Source organism: Pan troglodytes, chromosome 13 (assembly GCF_028858775.2).
Source record: "Pan troglodytes isolate AG18354 chromosome 13, NHGRI_mPanTro3-v2.0_pri, whole genome shotgun sequence".
Lineage (NCBI taxonomy): Eukaryota > Metazoa > Chordata > Mammalia > Primates > Hominidae > Pan > Pan troglodytes.
In genome coordinates, this window is record NC_072411.2 from 101,931,721 (window position 1) to 101,948,982 (window position 17,262).

General features: G+C 39.0%; 1 protein-coding gene across 1 annotated transcript; it reads left to right on the forward strand.

Moving 5' to 3' along the window:
* Positions 1 to 36: 36 nt before the first annotated feature.
* Positions 37 to 17,034, forward strand: C13H2orf69 (chromosome 13 C2orf69 homolog). Its single transcript, XM_001169670.6, has 2 exons — positions 37 to 603; positions 13,821 to 17,034. The coding sequence occupies exons 1-2, from the start codon at positions 271 to 273 to the stop codon at positions 14,643 to 14,645; spliced, it is 1,158 nt and encodes a 385-aa protein (XP_001169670.1). The 5' UTR covers positions 37 to 270; the 3' UTR covers positions 14,646 to 17,034.
* Positions 17,035 to 17,262: the final 228 nt, after the last annotated feature.

The following is a 17,262-nucleotide window of genomic DNA, read 5'->3' on the forward strand; positions in this document are numbered from 1 at the left end:
AGAACCCACCAATCACAAACGCCCTTCCTCAAGCCACGCCCACCGTCTTCTCCGGGATCCCAAGACCGATTTCGCCCACACCCCTCCCTTCCTTTCCTTACGCACGCTGCGCGCGGACGTCGGCCTCTGACGTCGTCGCCTCAGCGCCGGCTCCCGGCCGGGCCGCGGCCGCCGACCGTTGAGCCGCCTGCTGAGCCGCCTGCTGAAGTCCCTCCCTCAGGAACCCCTCCGCCACCCTCCACCGCCGAACCGCTCTCGCGGCGGCGACCCATGTGGGGGTTCAGGCTCCTGCGGTCGCCGCCGTTGCTGCTCCTGCTGCCGCAGCTCGGAATCGGAAACGCCTCGTCCTGCTCTCAGGCCAGAACCATGAACCCGGGCGGCAGCGGCGGCGCGCGATGCTCCCTCTCGGCCGAGGTGCGCCGCCGTCAGTGCCTGCAGCTTTCCACCGTGCCTGGAGCCGATCCGCAGCGCAGCAACGAATTGCTCCTGTTGGCGGCGGCCGGGGAGGGACTGGAGCGGCAGGACCTCCCCGGGGACCCAGCGAAGGAGGAGCCGCAGCCGCCGCCCCAGCATCACGTCCTCTATTTCCCTGGGGATGTGCAGGTAACTCAGGGCCTGCCTGGGTATCTGTTCCTTCCTCTCGTGTATACGTACGCGGTCACTGATTCTTCCCTCGTGGCTGCTGCCTGGTTCCTTTCCTTGCCTGAACACACCCACACATTCACTGAGGGTGGCTCTTCCTCTACTCCACGAAATCCAAAACCGTGCCTTCCACGCCCTTGGCGCCCTTTGTCCATAGAACCCCATGGGGAAGGTGTCCGACGAGGGCTACGATCTCGAAAGAGCCAGCTGTCGGTCCAGGTTTCCAAGAGGCGGAATTTGAGACAGGGAGTGACACGCATCTTGTATATTTATTCTATAATTTGGTTTCTCAGAGGACCGTGTGTGTGTGTTGGGCAGGGGACATAGCGATGGCTTTCAAATTAAGTTAGCACGTAGTGTTTAGAAAACGATGGCAGTAATTAAAAACCAAACAAACAAACATTACAAAGGTATGACACCCAGTAACCCTAAAAAAGAGTGGGGATGGGTGGAAGAAAAGGGACAATAATTATTAAGCATGTCAATGTTTTTATGCTCACCTCTTTTGTGCTTTTGCTTTTGCATGTTATGTTTATTATTTTACAGCTGCAGGTAAATATCCGTGGTTACGTTGCCCTGAAAACTGGGTCTTAATCTAACGTTGCATTATCTAATATGGTAGCCATTAGCCATATATGGCTATCTGAATTAATTAAAATTAATAAAACTAAAAATCCAGTTAGTCATATTAGCTACATTTCAAGTGCTCAGTAGCTACAGATGGCTTGTGTGTGCTGTATTGGACAGCACAGATATATAGCATTATCATAGAAAATAATCCATCATCATAGAAAGTTCTAGACAGGTAAAGCTAGAACATAGCTAGGTATGTTTCTCTTTTTTGTTTTTTTGAGACGGAGTCTTGCTTAGTTGCCCAGGCTGGAGTGCGGTGGCGCAGTCTCGACTCACTGCAACCTCCGCCTCCCGGGCTCAAGTGATTCTCGTGCCTCAGCCTCCCGAGTAGCTGGGATTACAGGCATGCGCTACCACACTGGGCTAATTTTTGTATTTTTAGTAGAGATGGGGTTCCACCATGTTGGACAGGCTGGTCTCGAACTTCTGACTTCAAGTGATCTGCCCGCCTTGGCCTCTGAAAGTGCTGGGATTATAGGTGTGAGCCACCGCACCCGGCCTACATGTGTTTCTTATACTATGAAACTACATTAGTTTATTTTCAAAATTGGTGCCTTAAAATGACATACTTAGAAACTGTGCTCTGAGTCAGATAATGATTAAGATATAGATATAGAGATATATATAGAGATATAGATATATATATATTCTCTTTTTTTTTCCAGTTTTTATTAGCAGTCAACTAAACCAGTCAATTAGAGGGCAAAAGAAAATAATATATATTATTTTATATATATATTTTATATATTATATATATTATATTATATATTATATATTATATTATATATAAAATATATATTATATATAATTATATTATATATTATATATTATATTATATATAAAATATATATTATATATATTTATATATATATAAAATATATATTATAATTTTTATATATATAAAATATATATAATATATTAAATAAATAATATATTATATATAAAATATAATATATATTTTTATAATATATATTATTTTCTTTTGCCCTCAAAACAATTGACTGGTTTAGTTGACTGCTAATAAAAACTGGAGGAAAAAAAAGAGAATAAAGAAAAAAAACAACTAGTACTTAGATTTAAGAGAAAAAAAAGTCACTTACTTACTTGGTGCCCTTGTGGCTCAGATTGGGAAAATAACGTGACATTTCCGACTATGACTGCCAGAATAATTTTGTGGAACAATTACTGCATGCATTCCTAAAATAATGATGATGATAATGATTACATTTATTGAGCACCTCCTAAGTGTTTTTAAAGTGTGCCAGCCAGGATATATAGTACAAGTCTTCAGAGGAAGTCTAAAAAGTCTTACATACAGTTTGAGGCCAGATTGCCTGACTTTGAACCCTGCTTTAGAACTTTTTAGGTATAAAGTCCCTGGACAATTGTTACATCTCTCTGTGTTTCAGCTACTTCAACTACAAAATAAGAATAATAGTTTATAAGGTGTCAATGGAGATTAAATGTGTGGATACTAAATGAGTTCTGGTCCCTTCTTATCTCTCTGGTGACTTTAAAAATTATTGGAGTATCCCAGTCGTCTGTTCTTCCATGTTTCCTCTGTCTGTGTTCACTCTCTTCAGTCTCATGGCTTTACTCACTACCTGTACACTGACACCCCTCAACATTTATGTATCTAGCCTACACATATTCCCCAAACTTTAGGCCAACCAATTATATGCACGATTATTTCCTTTTGGATATTTAATAGATATCCTAAACCTAAAATCTCTGTATCTTTACCCCTATGCAGTCTTCCTCATGTCATTAATGGAAACTTTACCTTCTTAGTTGCTCAAGATAGAAATCTTGAAGTCATCCATTAGAACTGTCTTTCATACCTCATTTCATCAAATCTAGTGGCTTTACCTTTTCAGTGTATCTAAAGTAATCAGAATAACCATTGAAAAATGTAAGTCAAATCATTCCACGTCTGCTCAAAACTGTGCAGTCACTTCCCATGTCACTCAGAGTAAGAGCCAGAGTCCTTCCTGTTAATATCCTGTCCTGCAAGCCTTTTCATTATTTCTATCTTTTCCCACCCTGTTACCTATCTGACTTGGTCTCCTTTTTCTGTTTACTCTTCTCCAGCCTCTCTGGCTTTCTTGGTGTTGCTCAAACATGTCAGGCACACTATACCTAAAAAGCTTTCTGTAAACTGCCTGGAACAGCCTTCCAAGTAGATGACTTGTAGGTTTATTACCTCACCTCTTCCAGGTCTGCTCAAGACTCTGCCTCTCTGAGGCCTTTTCTGACCATCCTGTTTAATAATCATAGTATATATAGGCTTCCTATCAACTTTTTTTCTTTATTTTTACCCATTGCATTTACTATACTAGTTTTCGTTTTGAGTTTTGTTTGCCTTCTGCCACTAAAATATAAGCTTACGTCTGTTCACCAGTACAATCTGTGATGCTTGAGAGTTGCATGTTGTAGGTGTGCAGTAGATGACTTGTATAAATGAGTATTTTTTAGTTGCTTTGAACAATGCATGAAATACTTGAAATGTGTTGGCTATTTTATAAAATGCTGTTAGGCTGATTTCTTCATCTGTATTTTTGTACTTGATTCTTTTGAGCCTAATATCTATCCTTATGAACTTTTTGCTGCTGAGTACAGCCCATCTTTTTATTGTGTTGATGCTTTTAGAATGCCTATAGACATTCTATTTTCTTTATTTATTTTCTTTTATTACTATTTTTTACAGAGACAGGGTCTCACTATGTTGCCCACTCCTGTGTTCAAGTGATCCTCCTGCCTCAGCCTTTTAAAGTGTTGGGATTACAAGCATGAGCCACCACACCTCGCTGAGCATTCTTGTTATAGCTTTATTCTTAATTTGAATAAATATTGAACAGAATAGGGCTAAACAGAATTTTGTAAGATAGTATTAGAAGCTTTGCCTATCTTTTTTTTTTTTTTTTTCCCTTGAGATGGAGTCTTGCTCTGTTGCCCAGGCTGGAGTGCAGTGGCGTGATCTTGGCTTACTGCAACCTCCACCTCCCAGGCTCAAGCGATTCTCCTGCCTCAGCCTCCTGAGTAGCTGGGACTACAGGAGCGTGCCACCACGCCTGGCTAATTTTTCTTTTTTTTGTATTTTTAATAGAGATGGGGTTTCACCATGTTGACCAGGCTGGTCTCAAACTCCTGACCTCAGGTGATCCTCCCACCTCAGCCTCCCAAAGTGCTGGGATTATAGATGTGAGCCACCGCACCTGGCCTGAAGCTTCACCTATCTTGATACTGTTTCATTATTTGGTGTTTGTTAATTGGAACTGGTTTTTCATATGATTTTAAGTCCTCTTAATTCCTATTAACTTCTTGATGTTCCTTTTGCAGTCATGTTTTGTTGTATGTCCTTTTTAAAAATTCTGTACTTGTCCTTTATCATTTGAATTACAAGAAAGCTAAGGCCATATATATTAGTCCATTCTCACACTGCTAATAAAGACATACCCGAGGCTGGGTAATTTATAAAGGAAAGAGGTTTAATTGAATCAGTTCCACAGGGCTGGGAGGCCTCAGGAGACTTACAATCATGGCAGAAGGGGAAGCAAATGTGTCCTTCTTCACATGGCAAGAGGAGGGAGAAGAATGAGACCGAAGGTGGGGAAGCCCCTTATAAAACCATCTCATGAGAACTCACTCAGTATTATGAGAACAGCATGAAGGTAACCTGCCCCATGATTCAGTTACCTCCCACTGGGTCCCTCTCACAACACATGGGGATTATGGGAACTACAATTCAAGATGAGATTTGGATGGGGACACAGCCAAACCATATCATTCCACCCCTAGCCCCTCCCAAATTTCATGTCCTTACATTTCAAAACATAACCATGCCCTTCCAACAGTTCCCCAAAGTCTTAACTCATTGTAGCATTAACTCAAAAGTCTTAAGTCCAAGTTTCATCTGAGACAAGGCAAGTCCCTTCCACCTATGAACCTGTAAAATCAAAAGCAAGTTAGTTACTTCCTAGATACAATGGGGATACAGGCATTGGGTAAATACAGCCATTCCAAATGGGAGAAATGGACCAAAACAAAGGGGCTACAGGCCCCATGCAGGTCCGAAATCCAATAGGACAGTCATTAAACCTTAAAGTTCCAAAATGATCTCCTTTAACTCCATGTCTCATATCTAGGTCACACTGATGCAAGAGGTGGACTCCCATGGCCTTGGGCAGCTCCACCCCTGTGGCTTTGCAGGGTACAGCCCCCCTCCAGGCTGCCTTCATGGCTGGTGTTGAGTGTCTGTAGCTTTTCTAGGCACACGGTGCAAGCTGTTGGTTTATCTACTATTGTGGGGTCTGGTTGATGGTGGCCCTTTTCTCACAGCTCCACTAGGCAGTGCCCCAGTAGGGAAGTGTAGAGCCCCACATTTCTTTTCCATACTGCCCTGGCAGCAAACTTCTGCCTGGACATCCAGGTGTTTTCATACATCCTCTGAAATCCAGGCAGAGGTTCCCCAACCTCAATTCCTTACTTTTATGCACCCACAGGCCCAACATCACATGTAAGCTGCCAAGGCTTGGGCTTGCACACTCTGAAGCAACAGCCTGAGCTATCCGTTGGCCCATTTTAGCCACGGTGGGACACAGGGCACCAAGTTTCAAGACTGCACAAAGCAGCGAGGGCCTGGGCCCAGCCCACAAAACCATTTTTTCCTCTTAGGCCTCTGGGCCTGTGATGGTAGGGGCTGCCCTGAATATCTGTGACATGCCCTGGAGACATTTTTCCCATTATCTTGGTGATGAACATTTGGCTCCTCGTTACTTATGCAAGTTTCTGCAGGCTGCTTGAAATTCTCCTCAGAAAATGGGTTTTTCTTTTTTATAGCATTGTCAGGCTGCAAATTTTCCAAACTTTTATGTGCTACTTCCCATTTACATATAAGTTCCAATTTCAAACCATCCCTCTCAAGGTCAAAGTTCCACAGATCTCTGGGGCAGGGGCAGAATGTTGCCAGTGTCTTTGCTAAACCATAACAAGAGTGACCTTTGCTTCAGTTCTAAAAAGTTTATTATCTCTGTCTGAGACCAATGCAGCCTAGACTTCATTATCCAAATCACAATCAGCATTTTGGTCAAAGCCATTCAACAAGTCTCTAGGAAGTTCCAAACTTTCCCACATTTTCCTGTTTTCTTCTGAGCCCTACAGACGGTTCCAACCTCTGCCTGTTACCCAGCTCCAAAGTTGCTTCCACATTTTTGGGTATCCTTATAGCAGCACCCCACTCTCTGCAGTACCAATTTACTGTATTAGTCCATTCTCATGCTGCTAATAGAGACATACCCAAGACTAGGTAATTTATAAAGCAAAGAGGTTTAATTGGCTCACAGTTCCACAGGGCTGGGGGTGCCTCTGAAAACTTACAGTCATGGTGGAAGGGGAAGCAAACATGCCCTTCTTCATATGGTGGTAGGAAAGAGAATGAGAGCAAAGAGGGGGATGAGCCCCTTATAAAACCATCTTGTAAAAACTCACTGTCACCAGAACAGCAGGAAGGTAACCGCCCCATGATTCAATTACCTTCCATCAGGTCCCTCCCATGTGGGGATTATGGGAACTACAATTCAAGATGAGATTTTGGTGGGGACACAACCAAACCATATATCCATAGTATTTTGTATTTCTTTAGGTACCTATGTTTTTCTTATCTAGCAATAATGATTTTGAAGGGTGATCAGGATTTTTTTAAAGTAGGTGCTTTCCATTTTGAGTTATCTTTTTAAAGCCTTGGGTATATAATTATATGTATCCGCTTTATTTTATTGTATTTTAATTTATTTATTATCATTATATTTTCAGACGGAGGCTTCCTCTGTTGCCCAGGCTGAAGTGCAGTGGTACAATCTCGGCTCACTGCAACCTCCGTCTCCCGGGTTCAAGCAATTCTTGTGCCTCAGCCTCCTGAGTAGCTGGGATTACAGGTGTGTGCCACCACGCCTGGCTAATTTTTGTATTTTTAGTAGAGACGGGGTTTCACCATGTTGGTCAGGCTGCTCTCGAACTCCTGACCTCAAGTGATCTGCCCGCCTGGGCCTCCCAAAGTGCTGGGATTACAGGTGTGAGCCACTGTGCCCGGCCCTTGTATTTTAAGTAAGAGTACAATTTTGTGAATTTTGACAAGTGTTGGAATTATGTAACCACCAAAATCATGTTGTAGAGTATCTCCATTATCCTAAAAAGTACCTCCGTGCTCCTTCATGGTCAGTTTTCTTTTCCCAACCACTAACCTGCTTTCTTTCACTATGGTTTTTGCTTTTTCTAGAATTTTGTTAATTTGTCATATAGTGTGTAGTCTTTTGTGTGTGACTGTTTCACTATTTAATACTTTTGAAATTCATCCATATTGTTACCTGTATCTGTAGTTTTTTTCATTTTTCTTTTTTTTTGAGACAGGGTCTTGCTCTGTCACCTAGGCTGAAATGCAGTGGCATGATCATGGCTCACTGCAGCCTCAACCTCCCAGGCTCAAGCGATCCTCCTACCTTAGCCTCTCAAGTAGCTGGGACTTACAGGCATGCACAATCACACCTGGCTAATTTTTAAAATTTTTCGTAGAAACGAGGGTCTCATTAGGTTGCCTAGGCTGGTCTCAAACCCCGGGGTTTAAGTGATCCTCCTGCCTTGGCCTCCCAAAGAGCTGGGATTGCAGGCGTGAGCCACTGTGCCCAGCCAGTAGTCTGTTCCTTTTATTTACAGAGTAGTATTCTATGTATGGATATATACTTTGTTTATCCATTCAGCAGTTCATAAACATTTGAGTTATTTCCAGTTTTAACTCTTTAAAAGTTTTGCTTTCCTAAAGGTTAGGATCTATAGACGATCATGCCCTAAGTGGTGTCTCCTGGTCATGTACCTTGGAGCTTCCTGTGCTTTATCAGGCAGCTCTCTTAGGCTGGACCCTGTTCTGGTCATTCTAGCCTGCTTACTTCAGATGTGCACTTTATGTTTATAATAAACAGAAATTTATTTAGCTCATGATTCTGGAGGTTAGGAGGGGCCTACATCTGGTGAGGGCCTTCTTGCCCTGTCATCTCATGGTGGAAGGCAGAAGGGCAAGAGAGCACTAGGGAGTGGACGAGGGGAAGGAGAAGCCAAATTCATCCTTTTATCAAGAACCATTAATCCATTCATGAGGGCAGAGCCCTTGTGACCTAATCACCTCTTAAAGATCCCACCTCTAGTCATAGTTGCTTTAGGGATTAAGTTTACAAAACATGAACTTTGGCGGACACATTCAAACCATAGCAGAAGTTCACTCTGCTCTAAGGGCAGAACACTTAGTTTGAATATCATTTGTCTACCAACTCTTAGAGACACATGTCAAGATTTCCTAAAAATCCATTGTTCGTTACTTCAATAGCAGTTTGGAGTGGGTCTCTGAGTTTTTGCAGGTCAGCAAGCATCTAACTGGAGTAGTAGGCATTCTTTAAACTCTCAAGAGATTCTCTTGTGGCCTGCCTCACTGGGGATGAGAAGCATGGCCTTTCACCCCTTACCTCTTATGGGGATAGTAGTGCATTGCATTCCCAACTAGGATGAAAACTCTCTTGAAAGAAATCTCTCTCTTTCCTTAGTCTTTAACCTTTTCTGTAGATTGGCCGTGGGTAACAGCCTCGGTTGCAGAACCAGTTTGGGCTACCTCTTAGTAACTCCTAGAGGGGTGTCTGGTGCCTCTTTTTAGAATATGAAAGTGTGTTTCCATTGTTCTCAGATCTGGGCTTTGACACACAGTAATGATTCCATCTTTACATTTTACTGCATACAGTTCCTTAGAATAAGGATTCTCCTTCCTCTAATCGTGGAACCTGGGGCTAATCAAGGAAAATATCATGTTTCTAGATTTAGAGCACCTTCTATGTGGTAGAACTAAACTGAGAGTCATAAAATCTAGGTTCATTTTGGCTCATTAACTAAATAAATATATAAATAACTGTAGTTTCCAGGACCTCAGCTTCCTTAACTATAAAAAGGATTTAGATGAGCCCTTCGAGATGTAAGTGCCTATGATTTCATGATAATTGGATATATCATTAATTATAAAATAATTGCACAGAAAGCAATAGCAGAATCCATAAAAAGTCAAATGATGGGCCGGGCGTGGTGGCTCACGCCTGTAATCCCAGCACTTTGGGAGGCCGAGGCGGGTGGATCACGAGGTCAGGAGATGGAGACCATCCTGGCTAACATGGTGAAACCCCATCTCTACTAAAAATACAAAAAATTAGCCAGGCATGGTGGCGCGTGCCTGCAGTCCCAGCTACTCGGGAGGCTGAGGCAGGAGAATGGCGTGAACCCGGGAGGCAGAGGTTGCAGTGAGCCGAGATCTTGCCACTGCACTCCAGCCTGGGGGACAGAGCCTGAGACTCCCTCTCAAAAAAAAAAAAAAAAAAAGTCAAATGATGGCCTTCTAGGAATTAGTTTTTTTTTTTTTTTTTTTTTTTTTTTTTTTTTTTTTTGAGGTGGAGTCTTGCTCTGTTACCCAGGATGGAGTGCAGTGGCGCGGTCTTGGCTCACTGCAACCTCCACCTCCTGGGTTCAAGCGATTCTTCTGCCTCAGCCTCCCGAGTAGCTGTGACTATAGGCACGCGCCACCATGCCTGGCTAATTTTTGTATTTTTAGTAGAGACGGGGTTTCACCATGTTGGCCAGGATGGTCTCCCATCTCCTGACCTCGTGATCTGCCTGGCTCGGCCTCCCAAAGTGCTGGGATTACAGACGTGAGCTACTGTGCCCGGCCTGGGAATTAGTATTTTTAACATATATGGCAAACTACTAATATTAGTGAAATATAACTTAGGAAGGAATTGAACATCATAGTGGGAAAATTATCACAGGACATGAACAGAAAATTAACAAAAGAAAAATGAAAACTGCCAGTTAACAATGTTTAACCTGATTGGGAATCAAAACATGCAAATTAAATCAAAAGTAAGATATCATTTTATCATAGTAGCAAGGATTTTAAAAAATTGATGCTAATAGCCATTAGCATTAAGGATGGGTAAAGATGTGGGAAAATAAGCACTCTTTTATGTTTCCAGTGAAAGTGTAAATTGGTATTAACCTTAGATGTCTAACAATTATGATGCAAATCTGTATTGATATGGAACCATGCCTATAATATATTTTTAAGTGAAAACTATGTATAAGCTTATTGCTTGTTGGGGGAGAAGAATGCTTCCTTGTATACATACTTGTATATGTGTATGCTAGAGAAAACTGGACTGCTAGACATCAGAATTTTAATGATTATTTTTAATTGGTTATATGGATGATTTTTCTATCTTACCTGTACCTTTGTATATAGAATTTTTGTAGTATTTACTAGTTTTTATTTTTAAATAGAGAAAATGTGCATGTTGCTAAAAGTTCAGATTATTTACGGTTTTACATTGAAAAGTAATTCTTTCACCCCATTCCCTCCAGTTGCCCATTTCCCTTCCCCAAGGCTGCCACTGTTATTTTTATATATATATATATATATATATATATATATATATATATATATATATGCTTTTATATATATATATATATGCTTCCAGAGACATTCTATACTTATGTGTTTTTTTCCTTATTCTTTTTCTTTTTTTTTTGAGGCAAGGTCTGACTCTATTGTCAAGGCTGCAGTGCAGTGGCAAAATCTCAGCTCACAGCAACCTCCACCTCCTGGGCTCAAGCCATCTTCCCACTTCAGCCTCCTGAGTAGCTGGGACTACAGGGGCACACCACCACACCCTGCCAATTTTTGTTGTTGTTGTTTTTTGTAGAGACAGGATTTCACATGTTGCTCATGCTGGTCTCAAACTCAAGCGGTTTGCCTGCCTCTGCCGCCCAAAGTGCTGAGATTATAGGCGTGAACCGCCGCCCCCAGCCTCAGGCTTTTTTTAAAAATACAAATGGTTGCATAGTGTACTGGATTTTTTAGTCCTTATTTTACAACCCATAGGAGTACTCATAGAGCTGCCTCATTCTTTTGAAGCAGAAATAAATATCCTTATACATATTTATTTATGCATATATGTAAGTATATCAATGAGATAAATTTCTCGAAGAATTACTAGGTCAAAAGGAAGGTGTATTTAAAACTGATAGATACTGTATATCACCATTAGCAATAAGGAAAACTCACACCATTTATCTTATTTTTCTCTCACCTTCTATATCCAATCCATTTGCAAATCCTGTTGACTGTACCTCCAAAATAAATTCAGGACTTGACCACTTCTACTCTGGTTCAACCCACCTTCTCTTATCAGGATTATATTTCAGTAGCCTTTTAACGGTCTCCTTGCATCAGCTATTGCCCCTTCATTATTAGGAGCCAGAGTAATATTTTCAAAGCATATATCAGCCCTTGGCTCCAGATCCTTTCAGAGCAAAAGCCGAAGTCTTTGTGGTGTCTTAAAAAGCCTGATCAGCACCTCTCCTTTTCCCCAAACCATCTCTCTGCCCTCCTTTGTGATCACATTTGCTACTGTTGACTCCTCTGGAGCCACACTGACCTCATTGCTGTGTCTGGGTTATGTCCAGCAAGCTCCCACCTCAGGGCGTTTTGCAGTTGCAGTTCCTTCTGCCTGAAATACCCACATGGTTCACTCTCTGAGTTCCTTCAGGTCCTTTCAAACTATCACTTTATTGGAGAAGCCTTTCCTGACCATTCTGTGTTAAGCAATAATTTTCCACCTGTATTCCTTTTCTCCTGCTTTATTATGTTCCGTTGTACTTACCAACATCTAATATATATATTTTTTGAAATGTTTCCAAGCTATAAGTCTAATATGTTTTGAACTGTCCAATATCGTAGCCACTAATCACTTGTGGCTATTGACTACTTAAAATGTTGTTAGTCTACTTGAGGTACTAAATTTAATAGAGGAACTAAATTTGTAACTGTAATTTCGGTTAATTTAAATGTATATTAAATAACGGATACCCAGTTCAGTTAATGGAAAAACTTTTAAGTATATTTGGAACAAGTTGGGTATGTGAGTTTACTTTTTCAGCTGTAAATTTTATGAGATTCAAATTCAGATCAAGTATTTCTGATGAAAATTTAGCATCCAAATTGAGATGTACTATAAGTACGAAATACACACTGGATTTCAAAGACTTAGGAAGGAAAAAAGAATGTTAAGAATCCTCCAGTAATTTTTAATATTGGTTACATGTTGAGATTGTGATATTTTGGATATATTTAGCTCAAAAAAGAAATGATTAAAATTAGTTTCACCTGTTAACTTTTTACTTTTTAAAATCTGGCACTTGAAAATTTTAAATGTGGCTCATGTTTTATTTCTGTTGGACAGTGCTGCTCTATTTATTTGTGGAGTTGTTTATTGTGTATCTCTGCAGTAGAATGTGAGCTCCATGTGAACAAGGGTTTAGTCTGTTTTGCTCCCTGGCCAACTGGTAGGTATCCAGTAAATTTTATAGAACAAATGAATAAATTTGAATGAATCACCTCCCTTTTAAAAAAAAGTCAGTATGAGTAAAATTAAAAGGAAAACAATTTATATGCACATCCTAGGACCTAAACAAAAAGTTGTGGTTAGTATATATAGAATGCTTATAAATAAGGTGTAAATACAAAAGGGCAAAGGAGGCTGGGTATGGTGACTCATGCCTGTAATACCAATACTTTGGGAGAATGAGGTAGGATGGTTTAGCCCAGGAGTTTGAGACCAGCCTGTGCAACAAAGTGAGACCTTCTCTCTACAAAGAATAAAAACGTTAGCCACATGTGATGATATGCACCTGTGGTCCCAGCTACTCCGGAGGCTGAGGAGGGAGGATTGCTTGAGCCTGATAGGTCAAGGCTGCAGTGAGCCATAATCATGCCACTGCACTCCAGCCTGGATGACAGAGATCCTGTCTCACACAGAAAATGGGGAATGAGGGGCAAAGGATATGAATAGGCAAGAATAGAAATCCAGACTTAAATTACAAATATTCTTTGACCCAGTTTTTCCATATCTAGGAATTTAAGGCTATAATCACAGATGTGTACAAAGAGTTTTCTATAATGTTTATTGCAGCCTTGTGTATAATACTAAATCTGAAATTGAACATAGTGTTCAGGTTGCTAGAGAAATCCAAAGAGGGAGGGGTATAGAATGGCAACTTAGGGAAATATTTTAAGATTCTATGTTGGTCAAAAAGTCTATCTAGTGAACCAAATTTATATTTTCAGTTGATGTGTTAGGAAAATTGATTATATGTATATGCTAAATAAAATTTGTTAAACATACCTATAACCTTTCAAAATTAAATTTCTAAAAACTTTTTACTGTTTCATGTAGGTATAACTTACTTCCTTGTCTCTTGATAGATTTCAGGCTTAAACTGAAGAAGTAATTGGTTCAAAAATCTTATTACTAGAAAGTAATGACAAATTTATAGTTTTCATTTCTAGTGTACATTAACCATAGGTCATTGTAACATCCTTTCTCCACAATAAAAATGGAAACTATTTTGTGGAAATCATTTTATGTAAATATGTATTTAATACTTATTTCATCTTTCTTACCTTTCAGAATTACCATGAAATTATGACTCGTCATCCTGAGAATTATCAATGGGAAAACTGGAGTCTAGAAAATGTTGCTACCATTTTAGCCCACCGGTTCCCCAATAGTTATATTTGGGTGATAAAATGTTCCCGAATGCATTTGCACAAATTCAGCTGCTATGACAATTTTGTGAAAAGTAACATGTTTGGTGCCCCAGAACACAATACTGACTTTGGAGCTTTTAAGCACCTTTATATGTTATTAGTTAATGCTTTTAATTTAAGTCAGAATAGTTTATCAAAGAAAAGTTTGAATGTTTGGAATAAGGACTCCATAGCATCTAACTGTAGATCCAGTCCTTCTCATACTACGAATGGTTGCCAGGGAGAAAAAGTGAGGACCTGTGAAAAATCTGATGAGTCTGCCATGAGTTTTTATCCACCATCACTAAATGACGCATCTTTTACTTTGATTGGATTCAGTAAAGGTTGTGTTGTTTTGAATCAGTTGCTTTTTGAATTGAAAGAAGCCAAGAAAGACAAGAACATAGATGCTTTTATCAAAAGCATAAGAACAATGTATTGGCTGGATGGTGGTCATTCTGGAGGAAGCAATACTTGGGTTACTTATCCAGAAGTCTTGAAAGAATTTGCACAAACAGGAATTATCGTTCACACTCATGTAACACCTTACCAAGTACGTGATCCAATGAGATCTTGGATTGGAAAGGAGCACAAGAAATTTGTTCAGATACTTGGGGATCTTGGTATGCAGGTGACTAGCCAAATTCATTTTACAAAGGAAGCTCCTTCCATAGAGAATCACTTCAGGGTTCATGAAGTATTTTGAGATTACAGGTATATTAATGAACTTGTTCAGTGGAAGAACATAAGCACTTTTGAGTGTTATAAATTCAGATAATGGGATGTAATTCATAGCTGCGTTGTCAGTTTTGGGGTATGGGGGGAGGCACACATTCCTAAAATGTGAGTGTAATGTGCAATAGTATTTTTTGCTTGTGAATGTGAGCAGTTATTAATTTGGATTGAGTTAGAATTAGTTAATTTGAAATCTAACAAGGTGGTTTGTAATAATGCTGAGGAGATATAAGACCCTTAAAATGAAAGTTACAACATTGTTCTTATAAAAGGTAACTAAAATTGTTACTGTTGGAAATAACTGATTTTCTGAGTAATGTTTTAAACTAATTTGGTGACATTTTAACAGTAATTAGCTATTTTGAGTGGAAATATTTTCATTTCTCTTCAAACAAAAGCAAAGGTACGATGCTGTTTTCTATCATTTTGGAATAACTGCACCCTGCCTCTTGTGTTTTTGTAAACTCCTTGACTCATTCTTTAATGTGTCACCAAGTACTTTTCTCATGAGAGTCAACATATATTTGTTTCCAAATGTCCACAAGTGTACAATAGTGTAAAGGTGGTTTTTAAAAACATAGCCAGGTGTGGTGGCACGTGCCTTTAGTTCCAGCTACTTGGGAGGCTAAGGCAGGAGGATTGCTTGAGCCCAGGCTGTGTGGTTCACCATGATTGTGTTTGTGACTAGCTACTGCACTCCAACCTGGGCAACATAGTGAGACTTCATCTCTAAAACAAAAAAAAACCAAAATTACACTTAAGCACTATTGTTTAATTTTTAATTGTCAGTTTATCATTATTTTGGATAAGACATTCTGGGGTTTCTTGAATCTTGTCCAAAAACCAGTTGTTTTGGAAAATTGCTTTAAATTGAGCATATTTATGTATATTGGATAAAAATGTACTACAGAGCAAATTTCAAAATTTTCATTATATCAGTCTTTTTGAAAGGATCAACTTGGATAAAATAAATATATAATGCTCTATTTGTTAGAGCTCTATTAAAAAGGAAACAGATTCCATAGATCTAAGTCAATGTTTCTCCAGAAGCATGATTTTGTCTGCCAAAAGAAAATAGCTCTCTTTGGCCAAAATGCAAAATTACATTGCTATAAGAAAAGTTACAAGGGAAAGTTTGAAGACACAAATGATTTAATTTTGGCTCAAAAACTGAATTTGCTTAACACTGCTACATAATTTGGGTGAAGTTTCCTTCTGCCCGTTTTTCTTGACCTAGATAAATACACTTTGAGAAATCCAGATCTAATGAATGTCAACCAACATTGACATTGTAATTGGGTGATTACAATAAAAGGTGAGCAGTTTGTTGTTTATTAATAATTAGCTTTTGCAGGTAATGAAATAGCAGGGAAGTAACATGCTGTTTTAGGACTAAAAAAAAAAAAAAAAAAAAAGACACTGAAGCTTAATACCTTAATGACCCAGAAGACCTAGATTTATAAAGCCATATAGAATAAAAATGTTAATTTCTTGGTTTCTTCCCAGAATTATATTTTAATGACTCCATAAATACATTCCAAATATTCAGAGACTCATGAGAAAGGATTCTTAACAAATGTTTAAAAATAACATCTCTTTTTGGTGTTTTAACACTTAATTTTATAAACTGCAGAACAGCATCTCTAAATGGCTTTTTTTTTTTTTTTAAAGACAAAGTAGTATTATGTTGCTTCAGTTTCTTTAAATACCTCCTGTTTCTTTTGAGACCAAAAATTCCCATCAAGGAAATAAATCAGCCTGAGTTTAACATTTTACATATTACATTGCCTTTAAGCACTATGATTGGATGGCTTTTTTTCTATTTGTTTAATAATCCTTGGTTAAATTCACATGTATCTAAAGTAAAATAGCTGAGTTACTGAATTCTATAAGGGGAAGAAAAAGCATTTATTTTCACGATTAACTGAAATGGAAAAGTAAGACATTTAGCAGAATAATTCATTTAAAAATAATTTTAAAAAATCAGACATATTTAAAAATCTAGGTTGTCTATCCAGTATGTGAATGCTTAATTATAATTGTTACATGTTGAATGGGTATTAAGAGTAACTCACCAGGTACACAAAACTGCCATCATAGCAAAATGAGACAGTGTTGAAAAGAAAAAATATTTTCTGGAATGAAAATATATTCAAGTTGATCCATATTCAGATGTTTTCTGTTTAATACTTCAGATTGGTCCTTTGTCCACATTTGTTTAAAACTTATTGTAATGTTAATTTATACTTTTGGATTGTGCCTTTGTCATGAGTTGAGAAAAGTAGTCCTACAAATAATGTGAAAGTTGTTACCACCACAGCATGAATGTATAATTGTATTAAAATTGATCATCCACAGAAGTTTGTTTGGATGTGCTTTATATTTATTAGCATTGTTAAAACTTCAGATTATTTATAAAGGAAGCCATTTCTCCACCCTGCTAAGTTGGGTTTGTATACAGTAAGTCCTCACTTAACATATCAGTAGGTTCTTGGAAACTGGGACTTGAAGCAAACCGATATAACAAAACCAATTTTTTTCTCATCATTGTTTTAACTAGATGACAACGAACAAAACGTTGAGGACCT